This window comes from Drosophila pseudoobscura, chromosome X, assembly GCF_009870125.1.
Source record: "Drosophila pseudoobscura strain MV-25-SWS-2005 chromosome X, UCI_Dpse_MV25, whole genome shotgun sequence".
Classification (NCBI taxonomy): domain Eukaryota; kingdom Metazoa; phylum Arthropoda; class Insecta; order Diptera; family Drosophilidae; genus Drosophila; species Drosophila pseudoobscura.
Genome location: NC_046683.1, coordinates 52,627,869 through 52,642,587, shown reverse-complemented (window position 1 = coordinate 52,642,587; position 14,719 = coordinate 52,627,869). Strand labels below are relative to the sequence as shown.

Below are 14,719 nucleotides of genomic sequence, written 5' to 3'. Positions count from 1 at the left end.
CAGTACATTTCGGTATTTTTATGAGCGTCCGGACGATATTTGATCGATAACTGATTAACAGATTTCATAAGTTTTTTAGCAGGCAAAAGTGCAAAAAAGTTTTTATTCACTTTGAAACGTAAATAATGTCGGCGTCGGAGCAAGAACCTAAGATCAAGTACGGAGAAAACGCACCGAAATTGGATAGGGCGCAGCTGCAGTTCATGAAACTGATCGAGGAGCAGAACCTGGACCGCGTGCAGAAGCTGAAGCGTGTGCGCCGCAACAATTTATTGACTGCCGGCGCCTTGGGACTTTCCGTATTGGGCATCTACGGCTACTCCATATTCTCGGTGCAGCAGGAGAAATTCCTGGACGACTTTGAGGAGCCCAAGAAGGTCAACACCAACTAAAAGTCGCCTCCAGTTTTTGTTAATTATTTAGTCTTAAGCGTTTTGTTTCATTTTACACACACACACACAGATAAACCCTTAAAATCGTTGCACAACAATGTAAGTAGCATACATCACGCCAGACACAGTGCGATCAGTCTCCAACTAATTTTTGTTCTCTTGAAGATGTCACAGGTCACGGCACGCGTGTTGAACAGTGGCATGCGGCTGCCCCCGCTGCCCACTATCCGCGAGCTGGTGAAGCTTTACAAGCTGCAGGCCATGAAGCAGCTCAGTCAGAACTTTCTCATGGACGAGCGACTTACAGACAAGATCGTGAAGTCCGCGGGACGAATTGATCCCCGCGACATTGTGCTGGAGGTCGGACCCGGGCCTGGCGGCATCACTCGCTCTATACTACGTCGACAGCCCCAACGGCTGATTCTGGTTGAGAAGGATCGGCGATTTGGCGAGACTCTGCAGCTGCTGCGCGAATGTGCCAGCCCGCTCGACATGCAGGTGGACATCTACTACGACGACATTCTACGCTTCAACATCGAACAGCATATTCCGGACACGACGCAGCGCATCCATCTGATCGGTAACCTGCCGTTTTCGATCTCCACGCGTCTTCTTATCAATTGGTACGCGGACTTGGCGGCGCGCCGAGGTGCGTTTCGCCGCAACGACACCTGCATGACGCTCACCTTTCAGAAGGAGGTGGCCGAACGGATCTGCGCCCCAGTGGGGAGCGAGCAGCGTTGTCGGCTCTCTGTAATGTCCCAAATCTGGACGGAGCCGGTGATGAAGTTCATAATACCGGGTAAGGCGTTCGTTCCCAAGCCACAAGTGGACGTTGGCGTGGTCAAGCTCATACCACTGAAGCAGCCCAAGACCCAGCTGCCCTTTTCCCTTGTGGAACGCGTCGTGCGTCACATCTTTAGCATGCGCCAGAAGTACTGTCGCCGTGGCTACGGAACTTTGCTTCCGCCTGATAGCCGCGAAGAGACCACACAAACGCTCTTCCAGCGAGCTGATGTCCGGGATACGCTGCGTTCCTTTGAGCTGTCCGTACCCCAGTGCTTGCGCCTGGCCGATGCCTACGCCGAATACATAAAAGAACATCCCGAAGTGGAAGCCTACGACTACAGAGGACCAAAGAATCCGGACGTCTCTGGTGCGGCTGCAGCTTCTTCCTGATACAACGATTTCACGCCTGTTTATAATATTGTAAAATGTATTTAATTAGTTGAGTAAACACAAGACCACAAAAATGTGAGTAATACAAAAGTTGTACAAAAAATGGGGACGGAATGTGGCTAGACGAGATTCGAGCTCTACTTGAACTATCGTTGATTGGAGTAAGGCACTTTGGTACCAACTACGTAGCACAGTCGAGGCACTAGCGGCCGAGCAGTAGCGTTATGGCCATGGCTAGTAGGCCCAGGGCAGCGGACTTCTGCAGACCACTGGCGCCGTTGCAGCGATGGTCGAGGAAGCAGAAGCAGAACGTTGTATCTGGGAAGTAGTCCCGCTTGACGTCATGCTCCTTGATTGTGTGGTTGACGTAGTGGGCCAATCGCACATCCTTTGCCGCTGTACGGCAGCCTTCGTATTTGTCGGCAGGAATGTCTGTTCGGAAGCTGAGGGCACTTAGGCAGTCACGTGTTATCGTTTCCTTTGCTGAAATCGAAGAAAAGCCACATAAATATGAAGCTCCTGTCGAGCCTTAGACCCACTTACAGCCGCGGCGTTCCGTCACTTTAACGCAGATATCGTTGGGCTCCGGGCACTGCTCGCCAAGGAAGCCAATTCCACGCCAGTTGAACTTTTCGGCGCAGCCGGGCGTGGCAGAGGTGCAGCGGTAGCACCAAATGGCATCACCTGTCAACAAACAACATTATTAGATCAACTCTGAGCTGGGCTTGGCTTATGCTCATGTTATTCAGAAGTGTACAGACCTTCGTGAATCAATACTGCTACTAGCAGCAGTGCAATGAGAGTCGGGTATGCGTTCATTGTTTCTTCTTTTTAATATGTTTAACAGCTTTTTTATTTGCAGAAATTCCAAAACAACAAGTAGCTACGCCCAATAGAGATGGTGCGTTTTTTTTTCTATATGTAGAAAAAACTCTACACGGTTACAACACGTTTGATACATAATGGATGGAGAAAGAGGGTATGGACAACAGGCAGAACGGCCAGAAAATGCAACGCATGCAAGGTAAAGTCCGCCCTTTTGCTTAATATACCTTGAAGAAAAAAGGCCGATTTTGTATTGACAAAATATGTTTTTAAGGTCATTCGAATGAAAACCGACTATATCGATATATATTAGGGGATAAAAAACATGTAGATGGAGCATTAAAATATATACATTGATGTATACACATAGATAGACATGATCTTACAGTTTGCAATACATGCCCATAGATATAGCAGAAACAGTCGAATGGAAAAATTCCGTTTGGCCCACTGTGCATCACCGATAGCTTAATGTGGCGACAGGTGGCGCTACCCGTCTACAGTACGAATGAAGTCCATTGATTTAAAATACCCTATTTATACGTTTAAATGTTCAGTTTGTTGTTTTGTTTTGTCTAACTCTGGTTGCAATACCTCTGTGATGGGCTGCTATGTACTCCATGTATGTACACATGTACTTTAAACTACTCCAAAAAAGGCTTCGTAACGAATACCGCAATGACTTTTTCTGCTGTTTTTAAGGCATTTCGAGTACAAGAATATCTAATATTTGAGTCATCTGTTCAAGATTATTTCAAATGTTCATTGTGCAGATGTTCCTCCATTCCGTTCCTACGGTTCCCATAGAAATCAAGAGTATCTAACGTTAGAGCGAAAGAGAGAAAAGAGGGAAACCCACGAAAAAGATAGAGAACAAGTATTCGATTGTGTATGTAGTGCCCGAAACGACATAGACAAATATCGTTAGAGCTTATCGATAGGACACTCATCGATGTATCGCTGACACCTCTGTCAACAGCTGGCAGTTAACAACAATTATTTCGTACTATTATTAAAATTTTCATTCAACCACCTTGCAGTCGAAATGGACGAACAAGAAAAGCTGTATGAGGAAGCACAGAAGAAAGTCGTATTGGGTGAAAAACTGAAGCAGGCCTTAGTTGACTTCGAGGACTTGCCCGGAGTTTCGAAAGTGCAGCGAAAAATACAGCAGGAGCTTAAATTCTTGAACAAGGTTTGAAATGACGACTCTCCTCGTCGAACAATCCACTAAATTACACGTTTCCGTTTAGGTGATTAGCACGCAATCAGTGAGGGATCACCATATAACCAGCAGCAACTTTGTTTACTATGAATTTCTCATTAAAACCCTGCAAACGCAACAAGGAGTCGTCGATATAAACGCTGTATTTCGTCTGGAATCTCGAGACAGTCCCTTGCGCGTTGACATTGTGGCCAATAATGGTCTGAAATGGGTCAAAGTAATAGCGAGAAATTCCAAATCCGTGGAAGATGCAGCCAAGGGGTGTGTCAGCATTGGTGCACGAAGTGTTATAGATCAGGCGGAGGATTATCTGGAAGCGAGTATGCTACATTTCTGCATGTTCCAACGTCCCAAGGTAAAGAATAGCATAATCATCAAATGGTGGAATACAAAAAATTCCATTTCAGATTGTTTTTTACTTTTCGAACAAAATTGAAGACTCGCTCCATGAAGAGCTGCTTGAAATGGGCGTGCAGACAGCATCCTTGGAGGCACCCGACAGTGATGAGGACCAATATGCAACCGCGTCCAATGAGCTGAATGTGGATGTCACCACCATGCTAGCATATGTCAGCGCCCTCACCAATGGCCACTCCCATTGGGTGTTCAAGGAACCATTGCTCACCGAACAGGCCGAACGGGAACGAGCATCGCCCCTGAAGCCACAGCTTGAGAAGATTCTTCAGGGAAAACGGCTGGTCTGCTGCCAACTAGCCTACGATGCCTTTCAGAATATCTTGACGATCGTAGGCGGACCCGGCGAACGAGAACGGGCCGCCGATTTCTTAAAAAGAATTACAGTCTATCCCGATGTAGAAAAAATACCCGAAGAGTTCTCCACCATACGATTTACTGCCAATGTGAATGAGAGAAGTCTGAAGATTTTTAGCTTTGGCATGGCCCGGCAAATTTTTACTGTAACCTCCAATAAGGCTTTTGTTCGATCAGCCAAGATGCAGGTGAGAATATATTCTTGCGCATTTTTAATTTGTGTCTATAAATTTACGAAACTTTTTATTTCCAGGGAACGAACGTGCCCGTTTTTGTACATGCTTCAGTTGCACTTACCGAAGGTAAACAGGCAGCCGGAAAACCACTTTGAGTGAAATAAATTAAATTCTTATATACGATACTCGTAGAGTTTAGGGATATATTAGTTTTGTGGTGGATGTGGATGTGTATGACACCTAGAAGTACCTACCCCATACATTATGTACTCTTGATCAGCTATAGAAAATTATCATATTTACCTGGACCCCATTTATAGTGGCTACTCACCCCTTCCCTTCTCTTTCTTTCTCACACTCCTGACCATGCAGCATATAACGGTTGCTGTTGTTGTGAGAAGAGAGTGAGATGGATGTATTGGTAAAATGGAAACGGATAAAATATTTTAGAATTCTAATAATATGGGTCATTATGTGGAGTTAGGTAGTATTATAACATAACTAGTGGCTGTGATTCGTCTTAACAAGGGCGAGCAAAATGGAGATAGTTCGCGGAGAGATCAGCATGAGAGAGAGAGAGAGCATGCGGCATTCATCGGCTCCGATACCAATTCCGGTGTTCACGTATAATTACTTATAAATTATATAGAACAAGTCACATAAATACACTCTCTCAAATTTAAAAAGCGTTTCAGTCAAATTATATTTCTACTTTCTAGACTATATTTTGCCTATAATAAATAGATTTAATATCATTTTTTAGTCTAGCAAAGCTGAAACACCCAAAACATATAAAAATACATATGTCTGAAACTTAAAAGTAATATTAAGCTGTTATTTGAAAGACTTATATAAAAGGAATACTGACTTCAATTTACTAGATCCAAGCAGCAATGTTCATTTCGTAGAATTCCAAAAAATGAATTTGGGCATTAATGTAAGCCTCGGAGTGTCAAAATTAGAAAGAACTGAAAAATATGCATTTTCCCAAAGAGCACAGTCATTTTTGATCGAGTTGAGTATACAATTAAAGGTTGCCTTTTAATAAAAACAAATACAAGAAATAGATTTAAGAATATAAATGTTTCAAATCTTTTATATGTGAGACAAGGTCTAAGGAAGAACAACGGTTGCGAGAATTTTGAACCGAACACTGAAATGCTGTTAAAAAATCCTAGCGACATCGTTAGTGACGATAGTGATGTTAGTGATTAGTATATTATTAAGACTTAAGATTATTAAATGAAATTTCGAATAGGCCAATCAAATAGGAAATTGATTCATCAATCGTATAAAATTATGTGGGCATGGCTAAATGTTCTATATAGCTAGTAATATTCGACGGAATATCAAAAACGAGGAATATGTAAAATATAACTTAAATTCGTTAGTGTATTTACGGTATATTTTTTTCAAATGAGACGGTATATTTAGGTATATTTCTGAGTGTGAGACCGTATACCTTATCGATAAATCCGCGGTCACACTGAAAAAAAACATAAACAAAAGAGAAAACATGGATTGTGCACCGCTGAATTTGGTAATTGATAAAAGAAATTTTAATCTATACAAAAACTCAATCAACTTGACTACCCGTTTTATAGGCGCATTTTCATGAACGGCGCTCCGAGCGCTTTATGCGAAATCATCGCTATGAAGACGCTATAAAGGCTTTGGAAACGTCGCTAATCTACATGCAGGACGCTCATAAGAGAGTCGCCCTGCCCAAATCGAAGGAAGTGCTTGATACCCTGACCCTCGACTTTCAACGGAAACTGCGGCAGATTGAAATGCGGAAAACGCAGCACGGGCTGACTAAAGTCAAGGATTTTGTGCCACTAAAAGAGGCCAGCCCAATGCTGCCTCTGCGGCAGGAAAACAGCGGCGGCGGCTCGTCTTCCGCCCAATCGGTGGCAAAGGCTATTGACAGGACAGTGCAGGAATTCGATGCCAAGTTCACTTCAACGGTAACAACAAAATCTTCAACCGGAGATTGTGAGCCCCACACAGACATGTTGTCCAGGAGTGACCCCCAGGGATCCGGACTTGAAGATCAGTGTCGGAGCAGTCTTGAGCGATCCGAGGATCTGGATATGCCCTCATTGGCACCCCTAGAGCTGCCCTCGTTCGACTACAGCATGTTTAGCAGCTCCTCGGCTCCATCGTTGGCCAGTTACGCCGGCATGGCCGAGAGTTTTCAGAAATAGATTCAATTTTGTGATTAAAATAGTATTAATTTTTAATTTACTACATGCTAGAGCTTTTATTTGGCCATCAATCCCTTTAACAGGTCATCCATGTCCGTCTCAGTCTCCACGTCCTTCAGCAGAAGCAGCACCTGGGCCTCCATCTCGCAAAGAATAGGTGGTTTCAGGTACGTGATGATCAGTGTATTGAACTGATGATGCACAGAGATGTTGGACTGTGCAGGTGAAGTGCCACAGCGGTCCAATTCAGGTACTGGAATCACCTTGTAGTACTTCTTATTGGTAGTGCGTACAATAATTGAGTGCTGCTCGGGGCTAGCGCTGACATTGTACACATTCAGGGGATAGGGCATGTTGCGGATGCGCCATTCGATGTTCTTCTTGGTCACCCGCTTTGTCAGCAGGGGGGCGGTGTTGCTCTCGCGCAGCATGAAGTCGTCATCAGGCGTGTTAGCTGCATCTCCTCCTCCTGCTCCGTTGGTTGTGTTGCCAGACCAATTCAGCTGGCGGGGCTCCTCGCCCAACTCAATTTCCCACTCGGGCTGTCCCATCAGTTGCTTGCACTTGCGCCAGGCTCGACGCAGCACGACGCCGGTGTCTAAATTGTAGTCCTCGGCCATTTGTTGGCCGTCTGGAAACTTGTAGAGCACCTTGCGCAGTCGGCCGCTGATCATCGAGTTCTTCTCAGCCGACGTCAAGTAGTTTAGCCAATTCTGGTAAGACATCTTTGCAGTGAGCAGATGCGTTGCTATTGTTTGTGACTACGAATATAATAAAAATGATACAAGTAAATTTGATCGATGGCGCAAAGTTAAAAGCACATTTGCCCCTGGCAACCCAGCTGTCACCAGGGCCAGGGTTGTCAAAGTTGGCAACGAAAACTTTACAATTGTATGTAGTTTGCTTCTCCAGTGAATAATACAAAATAAACATATTATTTAAATTAAATTAAAATCTCAATTAAATATAATAATACAGTCACGGTTGCCACACTTGTCGATTTTTGGCCATATGTGACTCATTGACTTGTTGGCTTTTTATTTAAATTGGCGGGTATTTTCCTATGGTTGCATTCCACTAGGCTTGAGACCAGACGGAGACCTTATGGGAAAAGAAGGCAGTGTGAGGTGGAGAAATATATGAATGTATGAACCTTGAATTAATAAAGATAATCATTTTCATAATGAATTTGGTTGAATTTGGTTGAATTTGATTTTTAAATTTTAATTTGGCGATTTTGTGAGCAGAATCACAATCCCGCTAAAAGTAGCCTTTTTTGCCCCACATAGAGGCATTTTTATACACAAAAAGCAGAGTTGACGTGGCCGCTGAAGTGACAGCATTAAAAATACATATTTCATCACTGCGATATATTTTATTTGTTGCTATTTAAAGTAAGTCCCCGCTCGGTACTCCGTCTGTCGTTTAAAAATAGCCGCACACAAAGAACGCTCGCGGAGCGTGCATATTGGACAATAATCTAAGGAAAATTTTTTTGCAGACGTACTCGAAAAATCGAAATCATCGAAACCGACCAGTTCTAAAGTTTAACTTTGTCGTGTCCAGAAATTTGCATTAAGAAAAAATGAGTTTGGTCTGGACTTTGATCGCCGGCTTTCTCTATGCAGAGATTGCATTGGTTTTGCTACTGGTGCTGCCCGTGGCCAGCCCCTACAGATGGAATCGCTTCTTCAAGTCCAAATTCCTGGCCTTGCTTGCACAGCAGGCGCACATCTACTTCTTCTTAATTATGGGTGTGTTGGTCTTGTTCTTGCTGGAGGCCATTCGTGAGATGCGCAAGTATTCGAATCATGAGCAGTCCGGCGAGGTGCACCTGAACGTGGAGATGCAGCACAGCATGCGTCTATTCCGTGCCCAGCGCAACTTTTACATCTCTGGCTTTGCGATTTTCCTGGTTCTGGTCATCCGCCGCTTGGTTACACTGGTGTCAGCCCAGGCCAATCTGTTGGCCCAGAGCGAGGCCTCGATGAAGCAGGCCCAGAGCGCCACGGCTGCGGCTCGTTCCCTGATGGAGGATAAGAAGACCGAGAAGGCTAAGGAGGCTGGTGAGGACACCACACTGAATGAGGTAAGTTGTTTACTTTTTGGTCGGCATCTTGCACCGTCCCCCTCCAGGTCTGGCATGTTTAGAGAGCTTGGACAAAAAAACCTAACACCTATAACTTTGGAGTTTCTTTGGCTACTACCAGCTGTAATAAATGGCAATGCTACCCACTGACAGTACTCCCACACACAAAAGTTGGGCCCTGCACGCCTCGAAAAGCGACTCGAAAGTACATAAACTCTTGTAAACTCTTTAAACAGTTGTCCAGCCTACGGAGACGTGTGCAAGGACTCACGGCCAGAGTATCCTAAGTATCCTTAGCCACACCCAGACATTCCCCACAAATCCCCACCCAAACACAAACACACAACAAACACTCAACTTGACAACAATCGTCTTACAGCTCAACAAGCTGCGCGAGCGCGTCCAGGAGCTGACTTCCGAATTGAACCGCGAGAAGAAGGACAAGGAGGCTGTCAAGTCGCAGGCCGAGAGCATCAACCGTGAATACGACCGCCTGACCGAGGAGTACAGCAAGCTGGAGAAGCGCATCACCATCGGTGGTGGAACCGCCACTGGCAGCAAGGATGATTGAGCACTCGGCAAGGCGGGGGCACCCGAGCCCAATACTTTAATACCGATAAGACTTATAAACGGCGGTGGGGCACAGCGACAGCAAAAACACACATTTAACAAAAGATTATTAACGATTAGAAATCGAAAAGGCACACATTTTAATGTTAATTCTCATATATATATAAACCACACCGCACCCATTGATAAAGGTTTATTGATGCGTGTTGCGAATTCTTTATGTTCTGTATGCCTGAAAATTTTTGCTTTCTACTCGATGCATTAACTTGTATATCTTAAGTTTTGTTTTGCCACAGGAAATCACACTAATCACATGAACCGTGGCTAATAAAAGAACAACCATAAAACGTGTACTTCTGATCCCGTTCGATTGAATTGATGATTCATGATTTCAGCGCCAGCCAGCTGATAGTCTACATCATTCGAATACAATGACGTCAGGGGCAACCTGTTTATTTACTGACAAGCCGATCTGATTATCGCATTTCATCCATACAAGTAGATAAAGAAACAGATGTGTAACATAAGATAATACAAAAGAATGCCATAGTGAGGTCAACTACCACCAGAAACTGACAGAGAAACTTGGCGTTTCCGCACGCACATAGTGCCACCATTTGGGTGGCATATACAAGCAGTCGCCTGGCTGAAGAAGCAGTTTATAGAAGCGCACCCTCTCCAGTAGGGGATACGTCTTGAAGTCTAGCTCCGCGGCATTTATTTGCGATGTGTTGCCGAGAAATTCGCTTTCGTGCGGATACAGATTATCCGTGTCTTTGGGGGCTGCCAGTATAATCTTCTTGGATCCAAACACCTGGCAGAGTAAATTGTGCTTGGGATCATAGTGCATGGGTGATATGGTTCCGGCTGGTCCCAGCCAGGCCTTGATGTCCACAGCTGCTGCCGTCACCTCCGCACCGCTCACAGTGCAATAATCGGGCACACAGATATCGGCTTTCAGTGCTGGTATCTGGGCAAAGAGCTCGTGCTGGGCAAGATACTCAATTTCCCGACGTCCGTCTCCACATTGGTCTACAACAAATTGCCTACGCAGAAAGTCGCTTATTTTGACTAGCTGCTGCGACCACTCGTCGCTGGCATAGTTGGAGCCAATCTCTATGGGAACTGTGCGATTGCCCGCCACATTGAGGAGGTAGTTCAAGTCCCGCCACTTGTCCACTGCTGGCCAGTGCTTAATGGTGTTCAGCAGAAGCGTGGGCTGCTGCGGCTGGAAACATTTCGTTTTAAACTCATTCAATCCAGGAGCATCTAGCTGAGGTATATCACAGGGGCTCAAAACTCTCAGCACAGCCGGCAAAATGGGTAATGGCTCTGTGGGCTCCTCTTGCCCTTTATCCAAGTAATCCATTAGGGCTGCTTTCAGGTCGCTCCAGTCATCTGTGCAGCCGAGCAGCTGGGCTTCGTCCAGTATCCCACTGCACTGTTCCTTTTGCCTTGAATTTGAGCTTTCCATAAGTAGGAAGAATATCTAAAAATTACGACATTAGTCAACAAGTAAAGTCGAAAACACGTCTCACCTTAAAGAAACATGCAATAGCATAGATTTTCCGTATCGTCAGAGGAACATTGCTGAAATGGCCGGTGTGTATGCGCTCCCAGTTTCTGTCCACCAGGGCGCATACCAGATATCGAATTTCCTCATCCTCATCAGCGGTACCTTTGGACTTAATCCTCTCCAAGAAGTCCGTTGCTTTTTTGAGTATATAACGAGCTTCAACTTCATTTTGAAGCAGATCTTTTAAGTCGACAAAGCGCGGAAACAGCTCCAAGAGCGATGCTTCCATAGTGTTGGACAGTGCTCGATTTTAACAATCTTAATGGTCGTATTCCACTACATTCCATAAGAACATTATGTGAAAGCATGTAGCGAGAGTAAGAGGTAGAAAGGCTCTGTATATGCTCTTGCTGGTTATGAATGAACCACCAAACTAACACAGATTTATTGCCGTTTACTACTGGTTTATAAACAAGACTCTAAATATTTAAGTAAATAAACAATCTTAACAGCACTGATAATTTGACATTTCCTCGGTCACATTAAAATCAAATCACATTAAACCGGTAAATTGTGCTTTTTTTGATGGAGCCGGCAAATAAAAAATCCAAAATGACGAGTCACAGCAAGTTCCACCAGAAAAATAAGAAAAAGTACTTCCAGAGCAACAAGCAAGTGCTCCAGGTCGGCCAGCGCGGTTTTTTCGCCACTTGCAACATCAACGAAAAGGGCTGCGTGCGGGAATGCTACAACTTGCTGAACCATTACGCTGACATTCTGTACGGCCCTGAACAGCCGAAAGAGACAGAAAAGAAGCAGTCCGCTGGCGAGACTGGAAAGGGTTCTGGATCGACCAACGACGACGATGACGACTTGGAAGCGGCCGCTGCCAAATGCCGCGAGACTCTCACGCAGCGCAAGGTGCGCTTCCAAAACGTGGAAACCGGCACCACCAACTGTATCTTCATACGCACTCTTCTGGACGATCCGGTTGGGCTGGGCAAACACATTGTCGACGATATAACCACCACTGGCAAGTCGATGTCGCGCTTTGTCCTGCGCCTGGTCCCAATTGAGGCCGTTTGCCGCGCCAATATGCCGGACATAATCGCCGCTGCCGGGCCGCTCTTTGATAAGCATTTCCTGAAGGAGCCCACCAGTTATGGCATTATATTCAACCATCGCTACAATCAGCAGATCAAGCGTGATCAGATAATACTCGACCTGGCTGATTTGGTCAACTCCAAGAACGCGGGCAACAAAGTGGACCTGAAGCAAGCCAAGAAATCCATTATTGTAGAAGTACTCCGCGGCTGGTGCCTACTCAGCGTGATCGATAACTACTTGGAGTCCAAGAAGTACAACCTGGTCGAGCTGGCCAATCCGAGCGAAAAGAAATCGAATGGTGACGCCGAAACCAAGGCTGAAGAGAAGTCTGTGGAAGAAGCAAAGCCCAATGATGAGGATGCAGCCGAGGAGTCAGACAAGGACAGACCCACCGATGAGACTGACAAAGCTTCCGCCGCCTCTCCTGCTGTGCAGAATGAATAAAATTTTATAGAAGTTCCTCGATAAATTTGTTCTTTCTTTAATCCATCAACGCTTAACGGCTAACTTTGGAGTGTATGCTGGCCATATCCGTATCTAAGTCATGTGTGAGTAAAATTATGTAGACTAGAGCGTCCTCTATGCATTCCGTTTGAGCAGCAGGCCGACTGTGCTGGCTATCTTCTCGTACGCCATGAACATGAGCGCGGCAGTGAGCACGGTGTGGAGAATCTTGGCCTCCAGGCCACGGAACAGACCTCGAACTCCTGTGTGCTGCAATATACTGATCATCATCTCCAGAGTGCTCTCGCTTTGGCCCGCCTGTCGGGACGTTGAGGGCGCGGCTGTAGCCTCCTTGCTGCGATGACGCAGCTTGGTCTGCACCAACTGCAGGGGATAGGTCAGCACCGTGGCAAAGGCCTTGGCAATAGCCCCGATGAAGAAGAAGCCCAGGCTGCCTACCTGTCCACCGGTGAAAGTCATGATGTTCCGTTTTAACAGCTCGTACATCATGAACTGCAGCGCAGGATTCGAGACGAGCATCAGCGAGGGGATCGTTCCCGACCACAGGCCGGCGAGACCCTCTGTCTTGGCCACATACTTGAGACCCTCCACGAGACTCTTGTAGTGCTTGTTGACCTCATCAGAGGTCCCGGCCACGTTGCGCATGCGCAGTCGCGTGTTGACCACCCAGAAGGGAGTGGTTGTAAGGACATTGATCACGCCAGCGATGCAGCCAAGCAGCAGATCCTTCAGTGCGCTTTGCTGCGATGCTTTTCCATTCGAGGCCAGCGCCTTGAGGGCATGGAATGTGTAGAAATAAACAAAGTTCGAAATGCACAGGCTCTGGAGAACTGGACCCAGTCCGCGGTAGAGTGACTGGAAACCCTCGCCCAGAACGATCTCCTTGAGCATCTGCATGGTGCTGCGCACCTCACCAGCCTCCTCCACTGAAATTAGACAAAGGGAAGCATTAATATTGTGGCCACAGAACTTTAGCTTCTGATTCTCCGCTAATTTAATGGGTCACAAATATAGAAAGTAAAGCTACCAACTGAACCTTGGACCGTAATATGATAATTACCGTACCTAATTTCGAGAAAGGTTATTGACGTTAACCCTATACTATTCAATTTAGCAGCACAATGCCCACGCTCATTATATTCTATGCCAAATGGAATGGATGGTACACACTTAAGAAGCGCATATCACTGGGACGGGACCCATCGATATGGTTCGAAAGCAGACCATGACCATCATATCTCATCGATACACAAACCACGAAATTGGATTAGCGGGGGGAAATTGATTAGTGGGTCTCGCTGGAGTTTGAACTCTCCTAATAATAATACTTATTATCTATGTGTGTGGGTCTGTTATGGCTTATCTTGGCCATTGAGATTGGTTGCGAGACTCGGTCAGTGCCTCAGACTTACGTTGCAGGCGGGAACGCACCGTGTCCAGTGGGTAGAAGGTGCTCATGGCTATGCAGCCACCCTATTTACAAAGAGATGTTGGTATGGTAATTAGCGTGATTTGACCTTTAACCGGCAAATATTTATGCACTTACGGCAGCACCGGAGATGGCATGCACCCAGTTTTGGTAGCTAAAAACTTGACTGAGCTTCGACGGGGCCACCATTGTGTCGTAATTGCTGTCGCGTCGCTGTTATTTGTTTATTTATTGCACGGCGGTGGCGTTGCGCTAAGCGTCCGGCGGCGTCCTCTGGTAAATGTTTAATGATTCGCCGCAGTCCAGCCGGCTTCGTAGTTTATAAAATTTAAGGCACGGGGCAGCGCAGTCGCTGGGCTGTCTAGTTTTTCTCAGATTAGATTAACTTAACGATACCTACACGCAACTTGATAGGGCGGGGGCGTTTCTGGGCTTCGAAGCCTTTGTTCTCGCTACTCCCGAAATGCACGGAGACGTTGTAATATATCATTTACTCACATATTCACGTATAAATTTACAAATAAATTAGCTTACAATATATGTAAACATGTCTATGTGTTGTGGGATTTTGTGCGTTGCGAAATATGGTCTCACTACAGCAGTGTTGTGAAGCGTGTTGGAAATGTTGTTTTTATTTAAAACGACTTAAAATTACTATTTTTTATCATAATAACTAATTATCAAACTTAATCATAGCTAATCAAAAAAATTAACAACTCTATACTAAAGAAGTTGATCAATAAGGCACTTCTCCCGACGTGGCTCCAG

The 14,719-nt window shown here is 45.5% G+C and overlaps 11 protein-coding genes across 12 annotated transcripts in view; 6 read left to right on the top strand and 5 right to left on the bottom strand.

The window, feature by feature from the left end:
* Positions 1-97: 97 nt before the first annotated feature.
* Ccdc56 (Coiled-coil domain containing 56) lies at positions 98-664 on the top strand. Its single transcript, XM_001353858.4, has 2 exons — positions 98-491; positions 558-664. The coding sequence occupies exon 1, from the start codon at positions 126-128 to the stop codon at positions 390-392; it is 267 nt and encodes an 88-aa protein (XP_001353894.3). The 5' UTR covers positions 98-125; the 3' UTR covers positions 393-491; positions 558-664.
* Positions 558-1,656, top strand: mtTFB1 (mitochondrial transcription factor B1). The gene has a single exon (XM_033384020.1). The coding sequence runs from the start codon at positions 558-560 to the stop codon at positions 1,569-1,571; it is 1,014 nt and encodes a 337-aa protein (XP_033239911.1). The 3' UTR covers positions 1,572-1,656.
* crim (QVR superfamily protein crim) lies at positions 1,598-2,493 on the bottom strand. The gene is made up of 3 exons (XM_001353857.4): positions 2,333-2,493; positions 2,115-2,255; positions 1,598-2,054 (listed from the first exon to the last, which is right to left on the bottom strand). The coding sequence occupies exons 1-3, from the start codon at positions 2,388-2,390 to the stop codon at positions 1,774-1,776; spliced, it is 480 nt and encodes a 159-aa protein (XP_001353893.2). The 5' UTR covers positions 2,391-2,493; the 3' UTR covers positions 1,598-1,773.
* An 852-nt stretch (positions 2,494-3,345) lies between these two features.
* On the top strand, positions 3,346-4,753 carry LOC4812977 (UPF0415 protein C7orf25). Its single transcript, XM_001353856.4, has 4 exons — positions 3,346-3,591; positions 3,650-3,976; positions 4,029-4,580; positions 4,646-4,753. The coding sequence occupies exons 1-4, from the start codon at positions 3,442-3,444 to the stop codon at positions 4,721-4,723; spliced, it is 1,107 nt and encodes a 368-aa protein (XP_001353892.3). The 5' UTR covers positions 3,346-3,441; the 3' UTR covers positions 4,724-4,753.
* Positions 4,754-6,018: 1,265 nt separating this feature from the next.
* Positions 6,019-6,818, top strand: LOC26532352 (uncharacterized). The gene is made up of 2 exons (XM_015187790.2): positions 6,019-6,108; positions 6,173-6,818. The coding sequence occupies exons 1-2, from the start codon at positions 6,085-6,087 to the stop codon at positions 6,773-6,775; spliced, it is 627 nt and encodes a 208-aa protein (XP_015043276.1). The 5' UTR covers positions 6,019-6,084; the 3' UTR covers positions 6,776-6,818.
* Positions 6,805-7,649, bottom strand: LOC4813916 (protein DPCD). The gene has a single exon (XM_001353855.4). It carries the CDS (start codon positions 7,498-7,500, stop codon positions 6,832-6,834), a length of 669 nt encoding a protein of 222 aa, XP_001353891.1. The 5' UTR covers positions 7,501-7,649; the 3' UTR covers positions 6,805-6,831.
* Positions 7,650-8,022: 373 nt separating this feature from the next.
* Positions 8,023-9,787, top strand: LOC4812861 (B-cell receptor-associated protein 31). Of its 2 annotated transcripts, none has more exons than XM_033384458.1 (3): positions 8,023-8,169; positions 8,277-8,864; positions 9,101-9,166. In XM_033384458.1, exons 2-3 carry the CDS (start codon positions 8,361-8,363, stop codon positions 9,149-9,151), a joined length of 555 nt encoding a protein of 184 aa, XP_033240349.1. In that variant the 5' UTR covers positions 8,023-8,169; positions 8,277-8,360; the 3' UTR covers positions 9,152-9,166. The 2 variants fall into 2 exon arrangements, with proteins under 2 accessions (XP_033240349.1, XP_015043275.2); XM_015187789.2 differs by lacking the exon at positions 9,101-9,166 and adding an exon at positions 9,244-9,787 and having other exon boundaries at positions 8,027-8,169.
* On the bottom strand, positions 9,784-11,328 carry JMJD5 (Jumonji domain containing 5). Its single transcript, XM_001353853.4, has 2 exons — positions 10,973-11,328; positions 9,784-10,923 (listed from the first exon to the last, which is right to left on the bottom strand). The coding sequence occupies exons 1-2, from the start codon at positions 11,237-11,239 to the stop codon at positions 9,994-9,996; spliced, it is 1,197 nt and encodes a 398-aa protein (XP_001353889.3). The 5' UTR covers positions 11,240-11,328; the 3' UTR covers positions 9,784-9,993.
* Positions 11,329-11,461: 133 nt separating this feature from the next.
* Positions 11,462-12,526, top strand: LOC4813139 (THUMP domain-containing protein 1 homolog). The gene has a single exon (XM_001353852.4). The coding sequence runs from the start codon at positions 11,536-11,538 to the stop codon at positions 12,499-12,501; it is 966 nt and encodes a 321-aa protein (XP_001353888.3). The 5' UTR covers positions 11,462-11,535; the 3' UTR covers positions 12,502-12,526.
* On the bottom strand, positions 12,515-14,504 carry PMP34 (Peroxisomal Membrane Protein 34). Its single transcript, XM_001353851.4, has 3 exons — positions 14,069-14,504; positions 13,935-13,995; positions 12,515-13,448 (listed from the first exon to the last, which is right to left on the bottom strand). The coding sequence occupies exons 1-3, from the start codon at positions 14,138-14,140 to the stop codon at positions 12,637-12,639; spliced, it is 945 nt and encodes a 314-aa protein (XP_001353887.3). The 5' UTR covers positions 14,141-14,504; the 3' UTR covers positions 12,515-12,636.
* Positions 14,505-14,553: 49 nt separating this feature from the next.
* Claspin (claspin) overlaps positions 14,554-14,719 on the bottom strand; it is a 4,245-nt gene continuing 4,079 nt past the window's right edge. The window contains exon 7 of the mRNA XM_002135065.3: positions 14,554-14,719. This exon is cut by the window's right edge and continues 75 nt beyond it. Within this exon, the coding sequence (XP_002135101.3) occupies positions 14,675-14,719 (45 nt within the window). The 3' untranslated portion in view covers positions 14,554-14,674.